The sequence below is a fragment of the Odocoileus virginianus genome, chromosome 6 (assembly GCF_023699985.2).
Source record: "Odocoileus virginianus isolate 20LAN1187 ecotype Illinois chromosome 6, Ovbor_1.2, whole genome shotgun sequence".
In the NCBI taxonomy this organism is placed as follows: Eukaryota; Metazoa; Chordata; class Mammalia; order Artiodactyla; family Cervidae; genus Odocoileus; species Odocoileus virginianus.
In genome coordinates this window covers 62,719,427-62,745,802 of record NC_069679.1, presented here as the reverse complement: position 1 = coordinate 62,745,802, position 26,376 = coordinate 62,719,427, and the positions used below count along the sequence as shown (strand labels likewise).

General features: G+C 38.1%; 1 protein-coding gene across 1 annotated transcript in view; it reads left to right on the top strand.

Moving 5' to 3' along the window:
* Positions 1–26,376, top strand: part of KCNH5 (potassium voltage-gated channel subfamily H member 5) — a 367,441-nt gene that overhangs the window by 77,739 nt on the left and 263,326 nt on the right. The window contains exon 7 of the mRNA XM_070469447.1: positions 12,104–12,530. Coding sequence (XP_070325548.1) covers positions 12,104–12,530 — 427 coding nt within the window. The remainder of the gene's footprint in view (positions 1–12,103; positions 12,531–26,376) is intronic.

Genomic DNA, 26,376 nt, shown 5'->3' with positions numbered 1-26,376 from the left:
GCTCAGGGTAAGGTTTATGGGTGACCCTATTTTTTATGCTTCAATTTTACTTCAAATTAAGAGGTCAAATACAACAAAGATCTTTAGAAAACCGGGGTTAGGCCCTGTGCTCATTTCTGGTAGAATCAAAAATAGACCTTATGCTTCATCAATGCAAAGCCTCTATCTTCCTAATATCTTGGATTTTCAGTTCCTGGAACATAATTGTCACACTATATGTATTTCTCTTGAAGTGAATGAGGCATAAATCATTTCTTATTAGTAACACAAAAGACAGGGACAAAGGCAATCTTTGTGACACAACTTTATCTGTGACTCCAAATCCTCCACTCAGAAAATCTAGCATTATCCTTTGGCTACTCTGCTCAACTTTCCATTCATAAGTTTCTTTTCATGAATTTTCATGTTAATAATCTTCCAGTCAGATGTCCTACCCTACCAACTTTCAATACATGTTTAGGTGTTACCAAAGGGTTTAGATCCCCAAGCTGGAATCTCCCACTATGAGTACAAAGCATTGTGGACAAGTGAATACAAAGATGTACAAGGCTTAGTCACTGAACTCAAATGTACCTACCTTCTAGCTTGAGAGTAAAACTTTCTCACAAACTATTCAAAAGTGTGAATAAAAGAGAAGTCAGTGTGAAAGAGGAGATGGGGAAAGGATTTGGGAAATGGATGAGAATCAGCCACAGATTTAAAATTGAAGCAGAGTAGCAGTAGGTTGAACTTTTAAATTCTTTTCCAAGTGGAGATTGGTGGCACAGAATGTTATCAAGTTTGGGTAATAAGAAGGTTTAAAGATAGATATCCTTAAATTTGAAAAAGCTGGTGACATTCCAGGAATATATTCTTTTGCATTAATTTTCTACAGAGACAAAACAATCTGTTTAACTGAGTAAATTAGCTTTGGGAGGATAGGAAGTTATAAGCGAAGAGGACAGCAGTGAGATTCCTTTATTTGATTTTGTTGCTTACATAAATAGAAATTTTTATGTGTACTGATCTTCATTCATGGTAAATGCTTCCTATTGTTAAGCATTAGGAAATGATTCTGATATAAAGGCAAAGAAGGGTGAAATATATTACAATATGTATACTATAACTCTTAAAAATTTTGCCTTAATTAACCATGGATACTTGCTTAGAAATTGCTCTTTATTATTTGTATAATAATTATCACTATGCTGAGAATTCAGCATTTCCTCATTCTTCTTTGAAGGAAGTTCTAAGCCTCCATTCCTACTCCATTTAATCTTCTTATTACTTTATTTTATACTATGATTTTATCTCTGCTTTCAGAGATAACACATGCTGACTCACAGGGAACATGGTTACCTTTATATCGGAATTTTTTATCCTTAAGAAATTTGTTTATTACACATTGTGGATAAAGGGTTAAAAAACCATTTCTCCTGCAGGACAGCTTTACCTTTGGTCAGCTGTCTTCCATTCTTCCTCTGATGAAGGAAATATGCTATCTGTGTTTCTAGGCAATATTACTTATATTTAAAAATGATCTCTGATGGATAAATTTCATCTGAACTGTAAAGAACTTTTAATGAGCTATTAATAACTTGACAAGGACACCATAGCTTAAGGGTTCCCTGACTGATACAATTCTGAGCCTATCTCTTGTGGAACTCTGAAAGTTATACCTGTATTGTCATCATAGGTATTAAGTTAGGTAGGGCATGAAGCATCAAAAGCTAGAACTACAAACACAGTTCATTGATAAGACAAAGCTGAGTTTTTATTGCTTACCATTTGATGGGAGAACACTATCTTGCAAAGATTTAGTAGTGTCTCAGACATTTGATAGTATCTTCTCAGAAAATGAGAGAATTTATTGGGAACTGGAAATTTGGTTTAAGGTGGATCTTTCAAATTGGGAAAGGTTTAGGAGAGTAGGCTTTGTTAGAATTGGGTAAGGTTTAAGAATCACGATACCATGGTCCAGGATTGGTGGAAACAGTAAGGTGATGATTTTGAGGCGAAAAGTTCAAAGAATCTTAGGGCTTAAACTGTCGGTGCTTTCCACTGAAGAGTTAATGGGTCTTAAGGTAGTTCCTATATTGCATAATCAAACTATTTGCCTGGGCAGAAGTCCTGAAGAATAAGATCATGCTAAGGAAGACACGAATAGTACCAAGTCATGTCAATATAGATGGCTAGTTATGGTTTCAATTCTCTGTGTCCAAGCAAAGTACGGGGCTAGACAATTTCAGTTCTTCAGGTTTTTAGAGTAAGATGGATTCAGTACTTCAGTAAGATGGCCAGTTGAGTCTTATTTGCTCACTTCTTATTTGTGCCCTGATGGGAAGTTCACAAGGAACATAACTCTGAGGACTGCAATAAAGACTGCTCTGAAGTCAGATCCTGTGGAAAAATGCCTGGTGTTCTTCCACTCATAAGCAGTGATTTCTGCCCTATATAATTTTTTTCTTAATATATATATATATTTTATTGAAGTAAAGTTGACTTACAAATTTCAAGTGCATGGCAAGGAGATTCAGTTATATGTATACACATATGTTATTTTTCAGATTATTTTCCATTATAGGTTATTATAAAATATTGACTATAAGTCCATGTGCTATACAGTAAAACTTTGTTGCTTGTTGCATATCTATTGTTTAAATTAGAAATCTAACATTCTATTCATGCTAAGTCAAACAAGTAGAATCAAAATGTAAGTTTTTTAGTGGGGCAAAAATTCATAAGTTTTCTAAAATATGTATAGTATACATACTATTTGTATATATGTATATAAAAGCTTTTCTACTATGCTTGATAAAGCCTTGCAAAATAACATAAAAAGAGATGGAGCAATTGGAAAATATAAACTAAATGAAATAGGAGCATTGAATATGAAATAGAAAAAGTGAGAAAGCTAGGTAAAGGTAGAAGATCATCATATAGTCCAGTTGCTTTTAAACATGGCTGCTCATTAGAAACATATCTGGAACTTTGGAGAAAAAAAGTAATACCTGAGCTTGTATTTTTTAAAAAAAAAAAAAATCCAAGATAATCCTGATATGCATCTGGATTTTAAAAAGTGATTACAGATTTTTCCATTAAGTGGTAGTTTTGGTGATATAGAATGCTATTATTTTTCTGTTGACCAATCATGATAAATTCTTGCAAAGCAAGATAGTGACATATGTCCCAACACAGAAGGTAAACTAATATCTACCAATTGTATATTAAAGTTTATTTTATACATTCATATCTTACCTATTTGGGAGACTGTCTTATTAAAATGAGACTTATCAGTTCAGTCACTCAGTCGTGTCTGACTCTGCAACCCCATGGACTGCAGCACACCAGGCCTCACTGTCCATCACCAACTCCTGGACTTTACTCAACCTCATGTCCATTGAGTTGGTGATGCCATCCAACCATCTCATCCTCTATCATCCCCTTCTCCTTCCACCTTCAGTCTTTCCCAGCATCAGGGTCTTTTCTAGTGAGTTAATTCTTTGCATTGGGTGGCCAAAGTATTGGAGTTTCAGCTTCAGCATCAGTCCTTCCAATGAATATTCAGTACTGATTTCCTTTAGGATGGACTGGTTGGATTTCCTTGAAGTCTAAGGGACTCTCAAGAGTCTTCTCCAACACCACAGTTCAAAAGCATCAATTCTTCAGCACTCAACTTTCTTTATGGTCCAACTCTCACATCCATACATGACTACTGGAAAAACCATAGCTTTGATTAGATGGACCTTTGTTGGCAAAGTAATGTCACTGCTTTTTAATATGCTGTGTAGGTTGGTCATAACTTTTTTTCCAAGGAGCAAGTGTCTTTGAATTTCATGGCTCCAATCACCATCTGCAGTGATTTTGGAGCCCCCCCCCAAATAAAGTCTGACACTGTTTTCACTGTTTACCCATCTATTTGCCATGAAGTGATGGGACCAGATGCCAAGTATGTATGTATTTTGCTTCCATTTTATATCAAACAAGTATGAAATAATGTGCTCATAAATACATATGCTTTTCTCACATTTGTATCAGTTAGCTTTTTTCCTCTGCATGACAAACTACTCCAAAACTTTATGGATAATTCTATCACCATTTATTTAACTCATTTGTCTGTGTTCTGAGTGATTCTGCTGGCTTTAGCTAGGTTTGGCTTATTTCAGCTACGTTCACCCATGCATCCATGGTAGATTGCTGGGATGGCTGGTGGCTAGCTGATCTGGGATGGCTCATATGGATAACTCAGAGGACTGTTCTTATGACCTCTCATCCTCCTCAAACCTAGTTGCCATTCTTCATATGACAACTTAGAATGGCCATAAGATCTAAGACCATGATTAGAGGTTATGCTTCTTGAGGTCTAGGCTTGGAACTGGTACAAATGTCACTTACACTACATTCTCTTGGCCAAAGTGAATCATAAAGCCAGTCTAGACTCAAGTCAAGATGTGGAAATAGAGTCTATCTTTTGTTGGGAGAGGTTGCAAAGTAATGTGGTGAAAGGGTATAGATACAGGGAAGGAAGTGACTGCAGCTGCTTTTTTTTAAACAATCTACTACACATCCTATGTGAGAGAATGTTAAATGTAGGTGGAAAACTGAGCAACTGAATATTATGTCTGTATTCCTGTTCTCTCACCCCCACTTAATTGTCATATGTCCTTGGACAAGTTCTTTGATCACTCCTTTTCTGTTTATGAAGCAATAGGGGAAGAAGGAAGGAAAGAATACTAGCTGCGTTATCTATTATCCTTGGCTCGGATGAGAGAATTGATTTGTATTTTAAATGGATTTATCATTGCAAGACATTATTTTTATGCTGATGACACTCCATGTACTTTTAATGTGAGAATCTACAAAAATACCTTGAAGAGTAAATAACACTGAGATATCTACAGGATATTGTTCTTTGCGCTCTCATGGCTTAAGGGGCTTGTCAAGTAGGGAAATTGGCTAGAAGGGAAGGCAGATGACTGAAAGTTCTCCATTAGCCCTGCTGTGTTCTATTATGCATTTGATGTGTTTGATATTCTCTTCCACCAGTGGAACCCCAGGGATTTGTGAGCTAAGAGCTCAGAGGTTGGGATAGAGGCCGAATGCCACTGGAGTACAGATGAAGGCACAGAAAAAATTGGAAAGCATGCAGTGAAATTAAGCAGAAAATGAATGAGCAGTCAAAACTGGTGGAAAGTACAGAATCAAGAGCTTGTTAAAAATAGGTGGTAGTACAGAAGGAAGTAATTTTTATTTTGGACAATCAAAGTATCCAGTATTACCACATGGGTTAAATTAAAATTCCTGACAGGGGATTAAGTATAATTTGAGACCCAATCTAAAGTTTATGAGGGTGAGTTATAAAATAAGTAAAATCTTATTTTGGATTGAGTTGAATATGACTCCTCTTCCCCTCTCTCCAAATCATATGATGCAGAAGAAATCATTAATCCAGATTATGTACTGTGGTGAAACGTTAACCTTAACAACACAACAGTGACTAATGGATTTTTCTTAACACTTTTTTCTTGCTATTTAAATATACTATATGTTAAAAATTCCATCAATCTTACAATCATAAGTAGAGTTTGAGGGATTTTCACAAAACCAACACACCTAGTCATTCCTAGTAATGCCATATTAGGAAACAGAATATTGACAGAGCCCATTCAGGCCTTACATAGTCACAGTCCCTCCCCAAAGAAAGAAAACCACTTTGACTTCTAATGACTTCTAATCCCTAAGAGTAGTTCCATTTGTTTTTAAACTTTTATAAATGGAATCATGCAGTATATACTCTTGTTCAATATGACACTTTTTAGATTTATTCTTGTTATTTCATATAATTCTAGTTTATTCATGTTTATTTCTGGATAGTATTTTGTCGAGTGAACATGCAATGATTTTTAAAATCAATTCTACCAGAGATGGACATTTGGATTGTTTCAAGTGTTAAGTATTTTGTCAAGTTTTAAAAGAAAGTCATTTAACTTTGAATTTTGATTATAGTGATTTCAGTAAATTTTTTTGGATACAAAACAGTGGAGAATGATATAGTTGGAAAAAAAAACTTTCTAAATAAAACAAACTTCCTTTTTTCTATATTACTTATTTTGAATAACAGTTTCTGGTTTCATAAGTAGATGAAAGGTCTACTGTGGACAAATTAAAAGGTGAAATTTTGGGGTTGTTTTTGAGAGCAAAAAGTTTGGTTTGACTTGAACATTATTGTTCAGCAAAGTCGTGGTTGGAAATGACCCAGCAGATTAGAGATGGGCTTGTAGACCTTGAAGGCCAGCAGAAGAGATTGTGTTTAACGTCTATGATGAGCCCCTGGAGGATACACTTGATATTCTCTTCTAGGAAGATTATTATTGCAATGATTATTGCGGTTGAGGACAGGAAGATGCTGCCGTTGGCTATTGTGGGAAATACATGTAGAATCTGAAGGACTAGATCTGAGTGATGCTTCCATTCCTTGCTAGCTATGTGACTTTTGACAGGTTGTTTAACCTGTCTGAGCTTCAGTGTCCTCCTATGAGCAGTGGAGACAGGAGTCCTGATATTGTGAGGATGAAGTGAGTTGGTCCGTGTTAGAGAACTATAGATTCTCCAGGGCTCTAGGGCCTTCACAGACCCGTAAGGGGGTCACTGCTGTGCCTGGGTGGGAATAAGAGGGAAGCAAGCTATTTAATCTTCTTGATTCAGTCTTCTAGAGAATGCTTGTGTTTAAGCCAACACTGTGGGTACTAATATGATTAGTTAAATAATATATTATGCTCTAAATATAGTGAGGTTTAGAATGAGGTCACATAGTGAAGTGGTTAGGAGCAAAGAGTGTGGATGAGACTGTCTATATTTGAACCCAGGCTCCTCTTACTAGCTGCATAAACTTAGCCAAATTATTGTACTTCATTTTTCTAGGCTATGTTTTAGTAGTGATACCTATCATATAGGATTGTTAACTATGCCGTCTCCCTGCCCCATGACACGTTCAATTCATTACACTCACAAATACTTGTATTGTAAAAAAGTTTTTCATACATTACTGAATATATTGATAGCTTAGTATATTACTGTAAGTCAAGCCTTGGAATACAATATGTTAACAAATTTGGAAAATTCAGCAGTGGCCACAGGACTGGAAAAGGCCGGTTTTCAGTCCAAAACCAAAGAAAGGCCATGCAAAAGAGTATTCAAACTAATGCACAATTGCACTCATATCACATGCTAGCAAGGTCATGCTCAAAATCCTCCAAGCTAGGCTTCAACAGTACATGAACCAACAACTTCTAGATGTACAAGCTGGGTTTAATTAAAAAAAGGCAGAGGAACCAGAGACCAAATTGCCAAAATCCGTTGGATCATAGAAAAAGCAAGAGATTCCAGAAAAACATCTACTTCTGCCTCATTGACTATGCTAAAGGCTTTGACTGTGTGGATCATGGCAAACTGTGGAATATTCTTAAAAATGGGAATAAACTGTGTAAACTGATCACCTTACCTGCCTCCTGAGAAACCTGTATGCAGGTCAAAAAGCAAAACTTAGAACCGGACATGGAACAACAGACTGGTTCAAAATTGGGAAAGGAATGTTTCAAGGCTGTAGATTGTCTTCCTGCTTATTTTACTTATATGCAGAATACATCATGTGAAATGTCAGGCTGACTGAATCACAAGCTGGGATCAAGATTTCCAGGAGAAATATCAGTAACCTTAGATATGCAGATGACACCACTCTTAGGGCAGAAAGTGAAAAGGAACTAAAGAGCCTCTTGAAAGTGAAAGAGGAGAGTGAAAAAGCTGGCTTAAAACTCAACATTCAAAAAAGATCATGGCATCTGGTCCCATCACTTCATGCAATATAGATGGGGAAACAATGGAAACACTAAAAGACTTTATTTTCTTGGGCTCCAAAATCACTGTGGACAGTGACTACAGCCATGAAATTAAAAGATGCTTGCTCCTTGGAAGAAAAGCTATGAAAAACCTAGACAGTGTATTAAAAAGCAGAGACATTACTTTGCTGACCAAGGTCCATACAGTCAAAGCTATGGTTTTTCCTGTTGGCATGTACAGATGTAAGAGTTGGACCATAATGAAGCCTGAGTACCTAAGAACTGATGCTTTTGAACTGTGGTGTTAGAGAAGATTCTTGAGAATTCCTTGGACTGCAAGGAGATCAAACCAGTCAATCCTAAAGGAAATCAGTCCTGAATATTCATTGGAAGGACTGATGCTGAAGCTGAAGTTCCAATACTTTGGCCATCTGATGTGAAGAGCTGACTCATTGGAAAAGCCCCTGATGCTGGGAAAGATTGAGGGCAGGAAGGAAAAGGGGGCAACAGAGGTTGAGATGGTTGGAGGGCATCAACAACTCAATGGACATCAGTTTGAGCAAACTCCAGAAGATGGTGAAGGACAGGGAAGCCTGGTGTGCTGTAGTCCATGGGGTCACAAATAGTCAGACACGACTGAGCAGCTGAATAACATCAACAACAAGCTTTGTAATTGATACTGGATATGTTCTTCAAGTGATTTAGCATTTCCTGGCATGTTGTCACACAAACGGAGCCTTGTAATAAAGTACTATTGTGATAATTATTGTAATATAGATGAGCAGAGAGTATGTAATAACACAAAGGAAGAATACCTGACTTTCACAGTGGGTATGACCATGTAGATGATAGGTCAGAGAAATGCATATGGAGGAGAGAGTCTTTGTCATAAACTCTAAGTAAGGCCCTGGCTACCAAGACAGTGGGAGGGAAGGGTGCTTTAAGCAGAGGGAACAACTTATAGTGTGGCATGAAGAGCACGGGCACTCTGGGAGCTCTACATAGCGGAGCACGGCGTGAGCCGAGATAGCATAGGGAGGGCTTGCTGGCGGAGATGCTGACCAGATAGACAGATGCAAGGTCCTGAAGAACTTTTCATGTCAGAGTAAGGAGTGAACTCTTAATCCTTTATGCAGTGAGCTAACACCAAAGATTTTAGGTCAGAGAGGGACATGTTTTTATATATATATATACACACACACATACATACATATATATGTATATGTATATAAATATATATACACACACATACATATATATGTATATATATAAATATATACACACATACATACATATATATGTATATAGATATATGAAATATAAAATAAAATAGAAAATATTTTATAAATAAAATATAAATAAAATATAAATAAACAAAATAAAATATAAATAAACAAAATAAAATATAAAACAATACCAGGCTAGCCTCTCCAGCGTTATCAGATAAGTAAAAGCAGTGCGAATGGAGTTGGGGTGACTGATGGAGAGCCTTTTTCTGTCACACAGGGAGAAACACCATGAAGCCATAACCAAGACGTGACCTTGGGAATGGGAAAGAAGGGACATTTTTTGAGAGATTTATTGAGATTTATTTTGAGAAGTTTGAATGCTGAGATTCTCAAAACTTGATAATTGTCTGAGTGTGGCAGGAGAGAGGGTGGGGTTCATAGTGATGTTGTTCACAAGAGAAGCAGATGAAGAACTGATTCAGGAACAAAGAGATTCCCTTTGGGACGTTTCCCTGTTGAACACCTATGGAATACCTAAATGGAAATGTGCAGCAGGCATTTGGCTTCTGTATCGGGAACTTAGGGAAAGAGTTTTGTGCTAAGTTTTGTGCTATGAATCCTTCATGTATTGAAGTCAGTTGAAACATGGATAGGCAGTAAATCAACCAGGAGAGGTTGAGGGTAATTGTATTGAGAATCCTAATGCATAATAGAAGCAGGGATAAGGCTAGCCTCAGAAAATGATTTTGCAAGAGATGTTAGTGGGGAGCTGACTAAGATCTAGGAGGAAGTGGTATCACAGAACCCTTTACAATTCTTACCAAGTATTTTGTAATATTGAAATGATATTGAACATGTTTACAGAAAATAGTGCCTTTTGATGGTTTGGAGTCTAGAGCAGGTGGTCCTCAGGGTGGATCACCTTCTCTTGTAGAGATCTGCCCACATCAGAGGTCAAGAGAGTGTGTTCTTCCCTCATTTGGCCCTAATTCTAGTAGGTCCTGATTCTTAACAGTCTAGCTGAAGGTTGTGACTATTTTTTAGTTTGATTTGGGGATAAAGTTTCTGTGTCTTCTTCCTTTGTTTTTAGAAAAAAAATTATGGTAGAAATAAATTTTCTCTGTAGTATTTAAATAGAAGTACCACAGTTCTTTAAAAAATTGGAGCCAAGTGGAAGAAAACATCTACAGCACTGTATTTATTTTTTAATTTAACCCTGTTTGAGTTCATGCATTTTGACTATAGGTTTCTTTAGAGCAGAAGCAAGGCATATTTGTCTTAATGTCCCCAGGGCCCAACTCATAGCCTGACATATAGAAATGCTTGATAAATACTTATTTTGTTCTTCTTGTTCGTGATTACATAGTCCCTTTGTTTTGAGAGCTTCCAGACTCTCTTGAATCTTCTTACCTCTCAATATCTCATATCACTGAATGATGCCATTCATCATCTGAATTTTATTGATGCTATCCTTTCGAACTGTTTGAAGTTCAATATCTCCCCTCCCCCAAGTGTTCAAGTGAAATAAGAATTGATTTAAGACTGTGTATATGCCACAGCCTTTGAGAATAAGAATCTAAATAGAGTCAGGCCTAAGGATATTGAGCTTGAGACAGAAAACTGAGACAGGATGCTCCTGTTCCTCTTTTGCTTCCACTAGGTCTCCTGTTTGTACTTCTCTTTATTTTCATTCTATTTCACATTTTTCTTTTGCAAAATTTCAAACATATACCATCATATAGAGTATAATAAAATGCATTCTTAACCTTTTTCACTGTAACTATACAGTGCCATAATTAGAGTCTCATTAATATTGCCTCTGTTCTATTTTACCAAGTTCTTCTATGTTGATCAGAATTAAGCTCAGATTAGGTAAAGAATCTACCTGCAATTTAGAAGACCTGGGTTTGATCCCTGGGTTGGGAAGATCCTCTGGAGAAGGGAATGGCTACCCATTCCAGTGTTCTTGCCTGGAGAATTCCAGGGACAGAGGAGCCTGGTGGGCTACAGTCCATGGAGTCACAAAGAGTTGGACACAACTCAACAGCTGACGCTTTTACTTCACTTTCAGGTTATGTTAGATTCCTTGTCTCCTCTCTGGGAGACAGAATTAGCAGTAAGGAAGTCATGGACTCTGTGAGAATTGAAGTGATGATCAGATGAGAGGGTCTTGGGCCACTGTTTTGTCTTCCTCTTCTGCACCAGGAATGACATTAATCTCTCTGAGTGGCTTATTGCATGCTTTGCAAAAAAAGTAACTTTGGGAACTTCATGGACTGAATAAAGTCTGTGGTGTGTTGAAAAAAGTCTATGCTGTGTTTCCATTTGGATAATTCTCTATTTGGTATTTTGAGCTTCTCAACAAAATATGAATCTTCTTGCTGCTATTCCCTTATAGTATTCTTTTCTATGACTATTGCTAGAGGATGATAGGATTTCATAGATATCCCATTCTAGGTTCAACTCTTCACTTTTTCACAGCTCTACAAATTTAGTGATTTTCATAACTGGCAGGAGGTGGTGGAAGCAGCAGTGACATTTGCTCATTCTCCTAATATACGCAGAAATATTTCCTGTTTGCTTGACAGTAAAACTAGGATTCCATTTTTCAGAAGTTTTGCTGTTCATAGCATTTATAAAGTAAGAAATAAAATAAAATCTTTTAGAGTAGAGGAAACATTTTACAAGGAGAAGAAATGAAAGGTCTGAATTTGTCACCCTATTTCTATACTCTGTGTATTGCATCTGAGCTATTTTCTTCTTTGGTTTTTCTCTGTGCTATTTATACTCCCCTTATGAAAATAAACTGGGTCTTACCTAATGAAACTTTTTTGTACATCTAATAATTCACAAATATCTTATTTCCTGGTGGGAAGGAATCTGCATGTAAAAACTTTATCATTTAAACTTTTTCACTGGCTTAAAGTCAGAGCTGTATTATGTATGTGTATGTTCTTAGTATATAAATTGTGCTTGAGTTCATTAAGGTGAGCCATTGTTTTGTTTTCACCAGCCTTTGCTTTTCTGAAAGTGTTGTATCATTTCTTTTCTTTGATTCAGGGAATCAGCAGTCTCTTCAGTTCTTTAAAAGTGGTGCGTCTCTTGAGACTGGGCCGTGTTGCCAGGAAACTGGACCACTACCTGGAGTATGGAGCTGCCGTCCTTGTGCTCCTGGTTTGTGTGTTTGGACTAGTTGCTCACTGGCTGGCCTGCATATGGTACAGCATCGGGGACTACGAGGTCATCGATGAAGTCACGAACACCATCCAAATAGACAGTTGGCTCTACCAGTTGGCCTTGAGCATTGGGACTCCATATCGGTACAACACCAGTGCAGGGATGTGGGAAGGAGGACCCAGCAAGGATTCCCTGTATGTATCCTCTCTCTACTTTACCATGACAAGCCTTACAACCATAGGATTTGGGAACATAGCTCCTACCACGGATGTGGAGAAGATGTTTTCAGTGGCCATGATGATGGTTGGCTGTAAGTATCTTTTCTGTTTTTTTTTTTAAAAAGTATTATTGTTGGCAGCTCTCCAGCTCCAATCTTGGATAGAAGTAAGATGAAATTACTTTGTCTTCAGAAGGATATTCAATCCATTTCATTTACCTTGCTTTAATTTTTATTCAGCCTTAGAAAAGAGAAATGCAAACTGATATATATTTTACCCTTTAGGATGTATTGGCACCTGAAAAATAGTATGAATGGAGTGATAAAAAAGTCAGAATGGTATCTCTTTTATTTAATTCTGTTTATAGCATTGTACCCAGCATAGCTATTTCTAAAGGAAGAACAACATCAAGAAAGACAGTGTCTGGCATATTCCATAGGTTTTGTTGGCAGTGCTTTAAATTCTGAAAAATAGACAGGATGTGATGTGAGATAGCTTATTTAGAAAATGTTTTAGTTAATAGTCTTATGTAGGTTTGTACAGTTTAGACTAATAAAAGTGTTTATAAATCTAGTCTTCATTACAGAATTCTAGGTGGAATATATGCCAATATGAGAGAATAAAAGGATTAGTAATTGTCAGTGCATTCAGCAATGATGAATGTGTCTAGGATGAGGCATGCAGACCTGAGTACTAAATGACTTGATGATGTTCTTGGGAGTAGGATGCTTCTCTACAGGAGTGAAGGACCAGGTATTCTATCACCACCATCAGACTGAGATTGGACAATACAGGATATCAGAATGTTAAGGAAATATATACAAAAGAAGCTGTTGAAAAAGGAGATTTTGAGGGGGACTTCACCACCATATACACCATGTATCTCATTGACTTGGATGATTTATCTGAGCCTAGTTCTGAGACCTGGAGTAACCTCAGGACTGAAGTTATGATTAGTGTTACTATGTAGCCTCTAGGTCATGTTAATTGTTTCTGGTCTAAGCCATCCTTTTTGAGATTCTGTGTTATAAAATTTTATATTTTGACATTAATGGGTGATGAACAGGGAGACCTGGCGAGCTGCGGTTCATGGGGTTGCAAAGAGTCAGATACAATTGAGCGACTGAACTGAACTGAACTGAATGGGAAAAATGTTAGAGTCTAGGAATGTCAGTTGATTTGTGAAAGGTCAGTATATTGGGTCTAAACAAGGTAATTTGCAGAGTTCAGAATGTCTGCAAGTTACTGGACACTGATGTTAACAGTGTTTTTTTTCCATACTCTTTTAATTGGGTACAGAAACAAGAACACACAGGTTCTCTTTGCTGCTTAAAGGTACGAGAGGTAGAGTGTCAGTTCCAAGGGATTTTTGATCCACAGGCTTTTAGGAGGAAAATGTTCTCACAAGAGATCTTGAAGATCTCTTAATTGAACTGCTGCCTACATACCGAAAGTGATAAGACGTATTGGCAGAAGAGGTGCTTTATAAATTCAGGAGACAACATTTTGTCAGATGTAGTATTTATTATTATGCTACTTTTTAATATTTATATAATGCATTTTGCCTTATACTTGAGCATGGTTAAGTAGAAAAAGAATTCATTTTGAAGTAATTATAGATTCACTGAAATTTGCAAAGATAGCCTAGTGGAAGGGGAGGATAAGACAAATTGGGAGAGCAGGAGTGACATTTATACACTGTGTGTGTTACATAGGTAGATGGTGGGAACCTGCTGCAGAGATCAGGGAGCTCGGTTTGGTGCTCTGTGATAACCTAGAGGAATGGGATGTGGGGGTTGGGAGGTGGGAAGGAGGCTCAATAGGGAGGGGATGTGTGTATACATACAGCTGGCTCTTTTTGTATCACAGAAACAAACACAACATTGTAAAGAAATTTAATTCCAGTTTTCTTTTGTTGTTGGAGTTAAATTTCTTTACAATGTTGTGTTTGTTTCTGTTAGAGCCTACTTCCCACCTCCCTACCCATTCTGGGCATACACACCGAGGAAACCAGATCTGAAAGAGACACGTGCATCCCAATGTTCATCACAGCACTATTTATAATAGCTAGGACATGGAAGCAACCTAGATGCCCATCAGCAGACGAATGGATAAGGAAGCTGTGGTACATATACACAATGGAATATTACTCAGCCATTAAAAAGAATTCATTTGAATCAGTTCTAATGAGATGGATGAAACTGGAGCCCATTATACAGAGTGAAGTAACCCAGAAAGATAAAGACCAGTACAATATACTAACACATATATATGGAATTTAGAAAGATGGTAACGATAACCCTACATGCAAAACAGAAAAAGAGACACAGATGTACAGAACAGACTTTTGGACTCTGTGGGAGAAGGTGAGGGTGGGATGTTTTGAGAGAACAGCATCGAAACATGTATATTATCTAGGGTGAAACAGATCACCAGCCCAGATTGGATGCATGAGACAAGTGCTTGGGGCTGGTGCACTGGGAAGACCCAGAGGGATGGGATAGAGAGGGAGGTGGGAGAGGGGATCGGGATGGGGAATACATGTAAACCCATGGCTGATTCATGTCAATGTATGGCAAAAACCACCACAATATTGCAAAGTAATTAGCCTCCAACTTATAAAAATAAATGGGAAAAAAAAAAAGAAAAAGAAATTTAACTCCAAAAAAAAAAAAAAAAGAAGAAAGAAAGAATAGTGAGGACTTTTGTGCTCTTCCCTTAGTTTCCCACAACAGTTATATCTTATAGGGCTCTAGTACAACATCAACATTGGCTGTGACACAGTGTGTGGATAGCTTTGTGTTGTATTATCACATTTGTGGATTCCTGTAACCACTACTGACATCAAAACACAGAATTTTTCTGTTACCTCAAAGATCTCCTTCATGTCACACTCACCCCTTCCCCCAAGCCTCCCTAACCTTGGCAACTACTGATCTGTTCTTTATCTATATAATTTTGTGATTTTGAAAATGTTACATAAGTGAAATCATGCAAAATGTGGTTTTCTGAAATTGGTCTTTTCCACTCAGCATAAGTCTCTCGAAATCCATCTAAGTGGTTGAATGTATTAATAGTTTGTTCCTTCTTATTCCTGAGCAGTATTTCATGGTTTGGATATACTGCTGCTTGATCATTCATCCACTGAAGGGCATTTTGATAATTTCTAGTTTTTGGTTATTATAATAAATAAATTCACTAAATTCATTGCTAAAGGGCTTTTGTGAAAAAGAACATTTTCAAAGTTTAGTTCTGAAGCAGTTGTGGAGAATAGCATACCTTGTTTGTGTATAGTTTTTTGTTTGGACATAACTTTTCAGTTCTCTGGGATAAAAATCCAGAAAAGAGATTTCTTGGACAAATAGTGTTCTGTTTTAAAAAAATAACTTGTCAAACTATTTTTCAGAGTGGACATATTAGCATAGTTTAATTTTTCAACAAGACAATAACAGAAAAAGAAAATCTATATACAGCTGAAGGACACCATTATTCACTTTGTTTCCCAGACTGCAAGCCTGGGAATCATCTTAGATTCCTGTTTTTCTTATGTATTACATCTATTCATAACAAGTCTTGTTGACTTTACCATGAAAGTATATTTGATTATTTCTCCCCACTTCTGTAGCTTACCATCCAAGATCAACTAATAATCTCCTATATGTTGCTCCCATTTTAACCCTTGACTCATAATCTTAACTCAGAAAGTAAGAACATATTGTTCCTGTGTTCAGAGTCTTCCAGTGTTTTACACTGCATGAAAAATAAAATCCTGATATCCCACCCCTTCAATCAAAGCTTTAGTGGTCTGGCCCTCACCTGCTTCTCTCACCTCACTTTTTACCATTCCCACTCTTGCTTGTCCTACTCAAACCATGCCAACCATATTGCTGTACACATCAGAAAATAGAACTGTCTCAGGCTCCTTGCACTGCTTCCCCCACTGCTTATGACCCCCTCCCCTGACTTATGCCCCAATTTAGGCAGGTCGCCATTCAAACCACCTCTCCAGAAATTCTTCTCAGTGCTACCCACTGCCATGCCAATCACTCTTATTCTCTTCCCTTTAATCTATTCTTTATTGTATCTACAAGGCCTGAAACCATGTTTACTCTGTTTTCTTTTTCTTCAAAATGTAAACTCCATGACAGTATGGCCTATTTTTTTTTGGTCTCTATATCAGTTCACTTCAGTCACTCAGTCGTGTCTGACTCTATGACCCCATGAACTGCAGCACGCCAGGCCTCCTTGTCCATCACCAACTCCCAGAGTTTACCCAAACTCATGTCCATGGAGTTGGTGATGCCATCCAACCATCTCATCCTCTGTCGTCCCCATCTTCTCCTGTCCTCAATCTTTCCCAGCATCAGGGTCTTTTCAAATGAGTCAGCTCTTCACATCAGGTGGCCAAAGTATTGGAGTTTCAGCTTCAACATCATATATTCTCTATATACTCAACTTCTAAACAATTTTTAATGCTGTGCCCAATCAAAATTTATTGCATGATAAATGAAGTTGAAGATGTCCCTGATGATCATAATGAAAATCTCCAGTCCTTGAATCTACCCCATTTGGATCGCTGATGAGCCCATATGCCAGAAGAATGCACATTGAATTTTAGCTGTGATTCCTTTGTGAAAGCCTGCTGAGCTCACCTGTATTGTGGGCCCGTGGTGGGGCGCAGCTACTTCACCTGGATTGCTGCTGTTGTTGTTTAGTTAAGTCCTGTCCGACTCTTTCATGACCTCGTGGACTGTAGCCTGCCAGGCTCTTCTGTCCATGGGTTGTCCCAGCCTTAAGTTTCTCATGTGGCCTGATAATAAGTTCTGAGAGGTGAGGCAGTAGAATCACCAACAACTGTTTCTCCCACCATAGTTTTTGTTTTCTACCAACTACCTTCTGAAACTAGCACCTCTAGAAATTTTCACGTAGATTGAGTTGAGTTTTCAAAACTTCATTTAGTTCATTGTTGGCCCCCTTCTTCCCTAATTCATGTACAGCCAATTATATTGCTGTGTCAAAATTTCTTTCTCCTGTCTCCTCTTCAGTTCCTGTCTTAATTTCAAGATGAAGATCTGGGCAAAAAGTGGATTCTTTTCCTTCTTGAGTTTCTGCTGTATCTCCTTTCACACCTGAATAAACCAATTTCTGATATCTTTTGAGTTTGGTTTTCTTTTTGTGCCTCTGAAAAAAATCCATCTTCTGTAGCCAGAGTGTTCCAAGGAGATGCCTTTTAATTTCCTTCTTAGTCCTTGGGTCCTTGGTAATTTCATGGCATGCTTCCTTTGAAACAACCCAAGAAGATGATTGAAAACTGTTAAGCACCATGAAGTATTACAGTAACTTCCCATAATTCCAAATCTTATTAGACACACATGTACAAAATATCAGCCAAATGTGGCTATTGCAGCTGTTTGTGTTCTTAGTATAATTTTTTTCCAATATAATTATTTTCCTGTGACAGCACCAAGGAAAACAGAGGAAAACAAACCCAGTAAGTGTTCTTAGAACCTAAGAAGTGTTATCAGGCTCAGATTTATCCAGAGATTGTGTGTGTGTGTGTGTGTGTGTGTGTGTGTGTGTGTGTGATGGACAAGGGGAGGAAGGGAAGGAGTTAAAAAACAGGTTTGTGCTTTCAGTTGTGCTAGGATTCCAGTCAATCTGTGCTGGCTGCTTGAGAAGCACCACTTGTAACGTTATAACTCAATAACTGACAAAGATGTTTTTCAGAAGGTTGATGGAGATACCAACTGCCTATTTTCTGTTGAGAAAGTAATCACTACTTGTAAATGATAGATTCTTTTTTTCTGGAGAAAGCCACCTGAAACTTTTGTGCCTTCCAGCAAAGTTTAAAAATTTAAATGGCAGCAATTCCAGTTCCTAGAACCTTTCTGAACCTTCTTCTTTCTCTAATGGCCTGTCTTCTCAGACTCCTCAGTTCTTTCGCCCTGATGCTGAATTGTGTGAACTCTGTCCTGGACCACAGTCTCAAGATTCTCCTTGTTGATATCATAGTTTATGACCATGGCCTCCCTTCAACTCCAGGCACCCTGTGTCAGCAGTGTCCCAGGGTATTTCTCTTTTCTGCTACCTAGGGATTTCTTAGGCTTAAATCTAATGTTCTTACCTTTGCTCCTGCTCAGATTCCAGATCTGGAAGGGTTGTTTCTTACATAGGTCTACTACCATTTGTTCTTTTTCTCAGGTTTATCTCTTTGGCTATGCTGTCTGCCTTGAGTGTGCCCCTTGGGTCTGGCAGCAGCCGTTACTACCCCACGACAGTCAGCTCCTCCTCATTCCTCTGTCTAATCATGAACAAACCTAACTACTCTGCTAATATTCACTAATCACCACTAAAGGGCTTTTGTGGAAAAGAGCATTTTCAAAGTTTAGTTCTGCAGTAGTTGTGAAGAACAGCATACCTTTTCTTTTTTAGATCAAGATGTGGGTAATCTCTGCCAATTTGCTCAGTAAATACTTAATGATGCCTTCCTTAAATGCTTTCTATTCCATTTCATTCATATAATCATGTTATTGAGCCCCTAATAACTTTTCCTGAAGATTAGCAGACTAATTTTGCTTTTCTATTCAGAAAACACCTTCGTATGCTGATGACTTGTTTTGATTGCTATAAAACAAAGAAATATGAGTTATAGAATTTTCTGATATAATTATCCTTTTTGTCTAATATTTTTATGGATCCTCTTTTAAAGGTGTGTTAGGTAGTTAGAATAGAAAAAAGGAATCCAAAATGGCTGTGGCTAAAAGACAAAGAAGGGAAAAGCCTGTGAAAATAGAACAAAGGAAGGTCCAAGGACCGGAGTAAGGACCTCAGGTAAAACAAACAGCCCTCTTGGCATCCCAGTTTACATAGGGCAGGCTCAGGGGGAGGAGAAAAACATAAAAAGAGGAGCCAAAATTGAGCCAGAGCTTCTCTTCTCTTTGTGTCTTCTGGGTCAGCCCACCCACAGGCCTCAAGGATGTATTTTCCTTTGCCTGCCAAATAAAACTGAGCTATAACACGGAGCTGTAACACTGGTGGTCTGTCTGTCGCTTCAAATTTTTGCTGTGGTGAGAGAGAACCAAGGAAATTTCACACTCCCCTGACAGATGTATCAAGAAAACAATTGCTTAGCTCTTGCTTCATTACTAAATAATCATATAACTTGTATTTTAGCTTATTACAACCATTGTAAAAAACTATACACTTGTGTTTTTCATTCAGTTCAGTTCAGTCACTCAGTCGTGTCCAAGTCTTTGCGACCCCATGAATCGCAGCACGCCAGGCCTCCCTATCCATCACCAACTCCCAGAGTTTACTCAAACTCATGCCCATCGAGTCGGTGATGCCATCCAGCCATCTCATCCTCTGTCATCCCCTTTTCCTCCTACCCCCAATCCCTCCAAATATCAGTGTCTCTTCCAATGACTCAACTCTTCGCATGAGGTGGCCAAAGTATTGGAGTTTCAGCTTCAACATCAGTCCTTCCAATGAACACCCAGGACTGATCTTTAGGATAGACTGGTTGGATCTCCTTGTAGTCCAAGGGACTTTCAAGAGTCTTCTCCAATACCACAGTTCAAAAGCATCAATTTTTCAGCACTCAGCTTTCTTCACAGTCCAACTCTCACATCCATACATGACCACTGGAAAAACCATAGCCTTGACTAGATGGACCTTTGTTGGCAAAGTAATGTCTCTGCTTTTTAATATGCTATCTAGGTTGGTCATAAATTTCCTTCCAAGGAGTAAGCATCTTTTAATTTCATGGCTGCAGTCACCATCTGCAGTGATTTTAGAGCCCCTCAAAATAAAGTCTGACACTGTTTCCACTGTCTTCCCATCTATTTCCCATGAGGTGATGGGACCAGATGCCATGATCTTAGTTTTCTGAATGTTGAGCTTTAAGGCAACGTTTTCACTCTCCTCTTTCACTTTCATCAAGAGGCTTTTTAGTTCCTCTTCACTTTCTGCCATAAGGGTGGTGTCATCTGCATATCTGAGGTTATTGATATTTCTCCCAGCAATCTTAATTCCAGCTTATGCTTCTTTCAGCCCAGCATTTCTCATGATATACTCTGCATATAAGTTAAATAAGCAGGGTGACAATATACAGCCTTGACATACTCCTTTTCCTATTTGGAACCAGTCTGTTGTTCCATGTCCAGTTCTAACTGTTGCTTCCTGACCTGCATACAAGTTTCTCAAGAGGCAGGTCAGGTGGTCTGGTATTCCCATCTCTTGAAGAATTTTCCACAGTTTATTGTGATCCACACAGTCGAAGGCTTTGGCGTAGTCAATAAAGCAGAAATAGATGTTTTTTGGAACTCTCTTGCTTTTTCGATGATCCAGCAGATGTTGGCAATTTGATCTCTGGTTCCTCTGCCTTTTCTAAAACCAGCTTGAACATCTGGAAGTTCTCGGTTCACGTATTGCTGAAGCCTGGCTTGGAGAATTTTGAGCATTACTTTACTAGCATGTGAGATGAGTGCAATTGTGTGGTAGTTTGAGCATTCTTTGGGATTGCTTTTCTTAGGGATTGGAATGAAAATGGACCTTTTCCAGTCCTGTGGCCACTGCTGAGTTTTCCAAATTTGCTGGCATATTGAGTGTAGCACTTTGACAGCATCATCTTTAGGATTTGAAATAGCTCAACTGAAATTCCATCACATCCACTAGCTTTGTTTGTAGTGATGCTTTCTAAGGCCCACTTGACTTCACATTCTAGGATGGCTCTAGGTGAGTGATCAAAAAGAAACACAAAATAAGAATGTTTTAGATAACTTTTTGCCATAAATTATGTTCAACCAAAAATTTGTTTTCATTTGCTTTGTTTTGTTTTAATATATTATAAAATGTTATATATGTTAGTAAACATGTTAACAGCCTATTTAAAAGAACTATAAATGCTTGGGTGTTTATTTTATTTAAAAACAGTTTTCACTTTTTCCATTGTTGTCTGCTTAGTTGCCAATTGAAGCAGCCTGACTCATGGGGTCTACAGTGATCAGAATCTGTCCTGGTAGGATGCCATGCAAAGTAAGCCTTTAAAAGTAAAACAAAGCAAAACAAAAACTACAAATGTGAAAACGGCTTGGGTTTAATTGGGAGGGAGGAAACCCAGTCATAGCAATGCTACTATAATTTTTAAATGGTCTGTAATTGATGATAGCTCCAACAGTCTAAGAACTTTCTATAATTGACTGGTATGGTTTATAATGCATCAGACAAATGGTTTAACACATTTAGAAGGATAGCAGGACCATCTGCCAGTGGGATATGTATAACAGGAAATTCAGATCTCCATGAGGGTAGTTAAGGGTCACCAGTGAGCACTTAGTTACACACTGGTCACTCAACATCACGCAGAGGAGACAGATGCCACACGTATTCTCTAGTACATGGACTCATTTAGCACCCTCAGCGGAGTTCAGATAAAAGCCAGTCCGAGAGTGTGGCGCTGCACTTACCCCGCTCCATAGGAAACAGAAACAAATGCAAGATGGTGAGACTCAGAGATTGTGAAAATATATTAATAGAATAAGCTGGAGCAAAGGTCTGTGTGACCTTGGATAGCTTTGGATCTCTTTGGATTTTAATTTTTTCAAGTGTAAATTGCAGAAATTGAAATAAATAACTTTTAAGGTCCTTTTCAATACTAACGTTTGATTTATCTGAGGTTCGGTTAGGATGGTTATGATCCTGTTCTTAGAATTGGACTGGTTATTGGAGATGAGGTTAATATGGAAAAAGAAGAGGTGTCACTTAAAAGGTTAGGACTTTGCATATACAGTGCATCCTTTCTTTTTACAGAGAGTAAGATATGTCCTGTACAGAATATATTCAGTAGAGAGTTGAGAGGGAAGACTGCCAAGGAATATTATGGAGAAAAGAAATTAAGCTTTTGGAAAGAACAGCGTTTTACCCTATAGAAGGTAGGCAGCTTGGAAGACTGAGAGACATTTGCCTCAGGGTAAAGAAATGGGCCCAGGGAGAATGCCCAATGGGGACTCTGAAGGATATTTGGTCTGAATAGATATCTAGTCAGGGTTAAAAGTTGTTAACCTTAAAGGTTAAAAGGGTTGAGAGTTGTTACACTTCTCCAAAAGATTAAAAAGTTTGTCTACAAATCTAAACATGAGACTTTAGGTGACACCGATATAATAATAAGTTATATGTTAAATTTTTTCTTTACTGTTGTGGTGTAGTTAGGACATAGAGTGTGGACATGCTGATTTTCATTTCTGGTTTTAGTTTAGCCAGATGGAGAGAGCTTTAAGCTTAATGTTTATTTTGGAAACTGGGTCAGTTCTTTGTATCTGCTTTACCCTTGCTTGTAAAAAAGACTTTTTTCTTCCCTTTTCTTTAATGAGCTTTAGTATCCCATGAAGAAACATATTTCATGGAGCCCAAAGTTCAGGGTTATGGGCATCTTTTTTATGGTTTAGTAGTTTCAGATGTACAGGCCAGTAGATTGAAAACTGTTTGAAAACTGTCCTATTTGTCATGTGTTTAGTACAAAGTAGTGTGCCTAGTTGATGAAAGTGAGAGTATTTGTTGCTCAGTTGTGTCTGACTCTTTGCAACACTATGGACCATAGCTGACCAGGCTCCTCTGTCCTTGGAATTCTCCAGGCAAGAGTACTGGGGTGGATAGCAATTCTTTTCTCCAGAGGGTCTTCCCATCCCAGGTATTGCATCCAGGTCTCCTGCATTGCAGTCAGATTCTTTACTGTTTGTGTCAATAGGGAAGCCCTAGTTGGTAGATGTGCTCACTGAACATATGTTGGAAAAAAATTAATAAAAAAAGTTCACCTAGTTCAGCCTGAGGAATCCAGGAAGGTTTTTGGAGGAATTGACTCTTGAACTTAGGATGTAAAAACAAGTAGGTAAATGAGGCAAGGCTAAGGTACTTTTCAGGGAAAGGGAACTTCTGTGAAAAAACAGGAATGAACTGAGTTGACCTTTCTGCTGTTCTCTGAGTATTTCACTTTAGCGTGAATGGAAAGCAGGAGGAAGGTGAGGAAGAAAGGTACCAAGATGCCAAAGGCCTTGTATAGTTTTAGAAGGATTTTGTCATTTTTGCTAATGGTTATGAGATAAATAAGGATTTGATTCTTCAGTGTGCAAGACAGATTGAAGGAGATGGAGGCTGTGGGCAAAGAAACTGGTTAGGGTGCTCTTGGAGTAATCCAGGAAGGCATAAACTGAGTTGGTAGAGATATGATGGATGATACAGCTTAGAACTGGCAAAATCTTCTTTTCTATAAAGGGCCAGATAATTGTCTTAGGCTTCACAGGCTGTAATGACTCTTTTGCAACTACTCATCTCTGCTGTTGTAGTGCTAAACAGCCATAGAAAGAATGCAAACAAATGAGCATGCTACATTCTAATAAAACTTTAAACAGATATAGATGGCCAGACTTGGCACATGGCCCTTAGTTGCCCATGGTCAAGCATAGATAGTTTGGCTTATAAAAAGACCTTGGACTTTGGAATCAGACAAATCTAGGTTTATTTTTTATTTCTTATTAAGAATTTGCATCAATTATCTAAACTGTCATCTATAAAATGGAGATAATAAGCCCTACATACAGACTCATTTGAAATGCTAAATAAGAAATTGTATGTAAAATTCCTGGCATGCTGCAGTCCCCGGAGTGGCAGAGTCAGACAGGACTCAGCGACTGAACTGAGCTGATATAAAGTTCCTGAAACATTTCAGTTGTTTTGTTGAATCAATGAATGAGTGAGAGAGTAGAAGGAAGAGTTCAAAAGGACTTGTAGATTTCTGGCTAATTCCAATGAGTGAATGACAAAGCTCTTTCTAAGGTGGGAAAGAAGGGACAGGTAATACTGGGACAAGAGGGCTGAGTGTGAGGGATTTGCAGGTCATTTGTTAGAAATGTCCACTAGGTTAGAAGTGGTAAAATTTAGAAGTGTGGCTTTGGATTCCACTTTCAAGTTCAATAAAATATATTTCTACTAGATTATTTGGTGTTTATATATGCATGGCATTTCCTTTCATGTTACAAAGTAGAAAACAAAAACTTGATTTTGAGAGAAGTTTTTAATGAAAGTCTGCTTTCTAAGAACAGGTATTTTAGTCAGGGGAGAATTTTATTTTATTTTATTTTTAATTGGAGGCTATTTGTTTTACAATGTCATGTTGGTTTCTGCCACACAACAACTCGAATCAGTCATATCCCCTCCCTCTGGAGCTGTTCTCCCCTTTCCTAGTCAAGGGAGAATTTTATTTACTGATGACTACAAGGTGCTTTGGGACCTTTAAATAAATTTAGTTTTGATTTCCATGATTGTGTATATTGCCTGGGGCAGGTTGTTGCTTTAAAGGGAAAGTGGTGCTCTGCTATAGAAAAACAATGAGGACTTAATGATCCTTACATATGTAGTATCAAGGATCATTGTACATATGATTTAAATTTTGATGGAGATAAAATAGTTAGATTTTTTTCCCCTATATATTCGAAAGATTAACAAATCCACAGATGGCTATATTTAGAACATGTTAAGATAAAAATCATTCCAAAGACCTTTGTTGTTGTTCAGTCACCAAGTCATGCCTGAATCTTTGCCACCCCATGGACTGCAGCATGCCAGGCTTCCCTGTCATTCACTATCTCCTGGAGTTTGCCCAAATTCACTTCCATTGCATCGGTGATGCCATCCAACCATCTCATCCTCTGTTGCCCTCTTATACTTCTGCCTTCAATCTTTCCCAGCATCAGGGTCTTTTCCAATGAGTTGATTGTCACATCAGGTAGCCAAAGCTTTGGAGCTTCAGCTTCAGCATCAGTGCTTCCAATGAGTATTCAGGGTTGATTTCATTTAAGACTGACTGGTTTGATCTTCTTGCTATCCAGTTTAGTTCAGTTCAGTTGCTCAGTGGTGTCCAAATCTTTGTGACCCCATGGACTGCAGCATGCCAGGCTTCTCTGTCTATCACCAACACCCAGAACATGCTCAAACTCATGTCCATTGAGTCGGTGATGCCATCCAACCATCTCATCCCCTGGTGTCCCCTTCTCCTGCCTTCAATTTTTCCCAACTTCAGGGTCTTTTCCTATAAGTCAGTTCTTTGTATCAGGTGGCCAAAGTACTGGAGCTTCAGCTTCAGCAATGGTCCTTCTAATGAATATTCAAGCCTAATTTCATTTATGATTGATTTCTTTGATCTCCTTGAAGTCCAAGGGACTCTTAAAGATCTTCAACACCACAGTTCAAAACCATCAGTTCTTTGGTGTTCAGGTTTCATTATGGTCCAAATCTCACATCCATATGTGACTACTGGAAAAACCATATCTTTGACTAGATGGACCTTTGTTGGCAAAGTAATGTGTCTGCTTTTAATACTCTGTCTTAGGTTTGTCATAGCTTTTCTTCCAAAGAGCAAGCGTCTTTTAATTTCATGGCTGAAGTCACCACCTGCAGTGATTTTGGACTCCAAGAAAATAAAGTCTGTCACTGTTTCCATTGTTTCCCCATCTATTTCCCATGAAGTAATGAGACCAGATGCCATGATCTTAGGTTTTTGAATGCTGAGTTTTAAGCCAGCTTTTTCACTTTCCTCTCTCACTTTTATCAAGAGGCTCTTTAGTTCCTCTTTGCTTTTAGTTTCTCTTCGCATATGGTGTCATCTGCATATCTGAGGTTATTGATTTTTCTCCCAGCAATCTTGATTCCAGCTTGTCCTTTAACCAGCCTGTCATTTTGAATAATTTGCTCTGCATATAAGTTAAATAAGCATGGTGACGATATACAGCCTTGAGGTACTCCTTCCCAATTTGCAACCAGTCTATTGTTCCATTATCAGTTTTAACTGTTGCTTCTTGTCCTGTATACAAATTTCTCAAGAGGCAGGTCAGGTGGTCTGGTATTCCCACCTCTTTCAGAATTTTCCACAGTTTGTTGTGATCCACA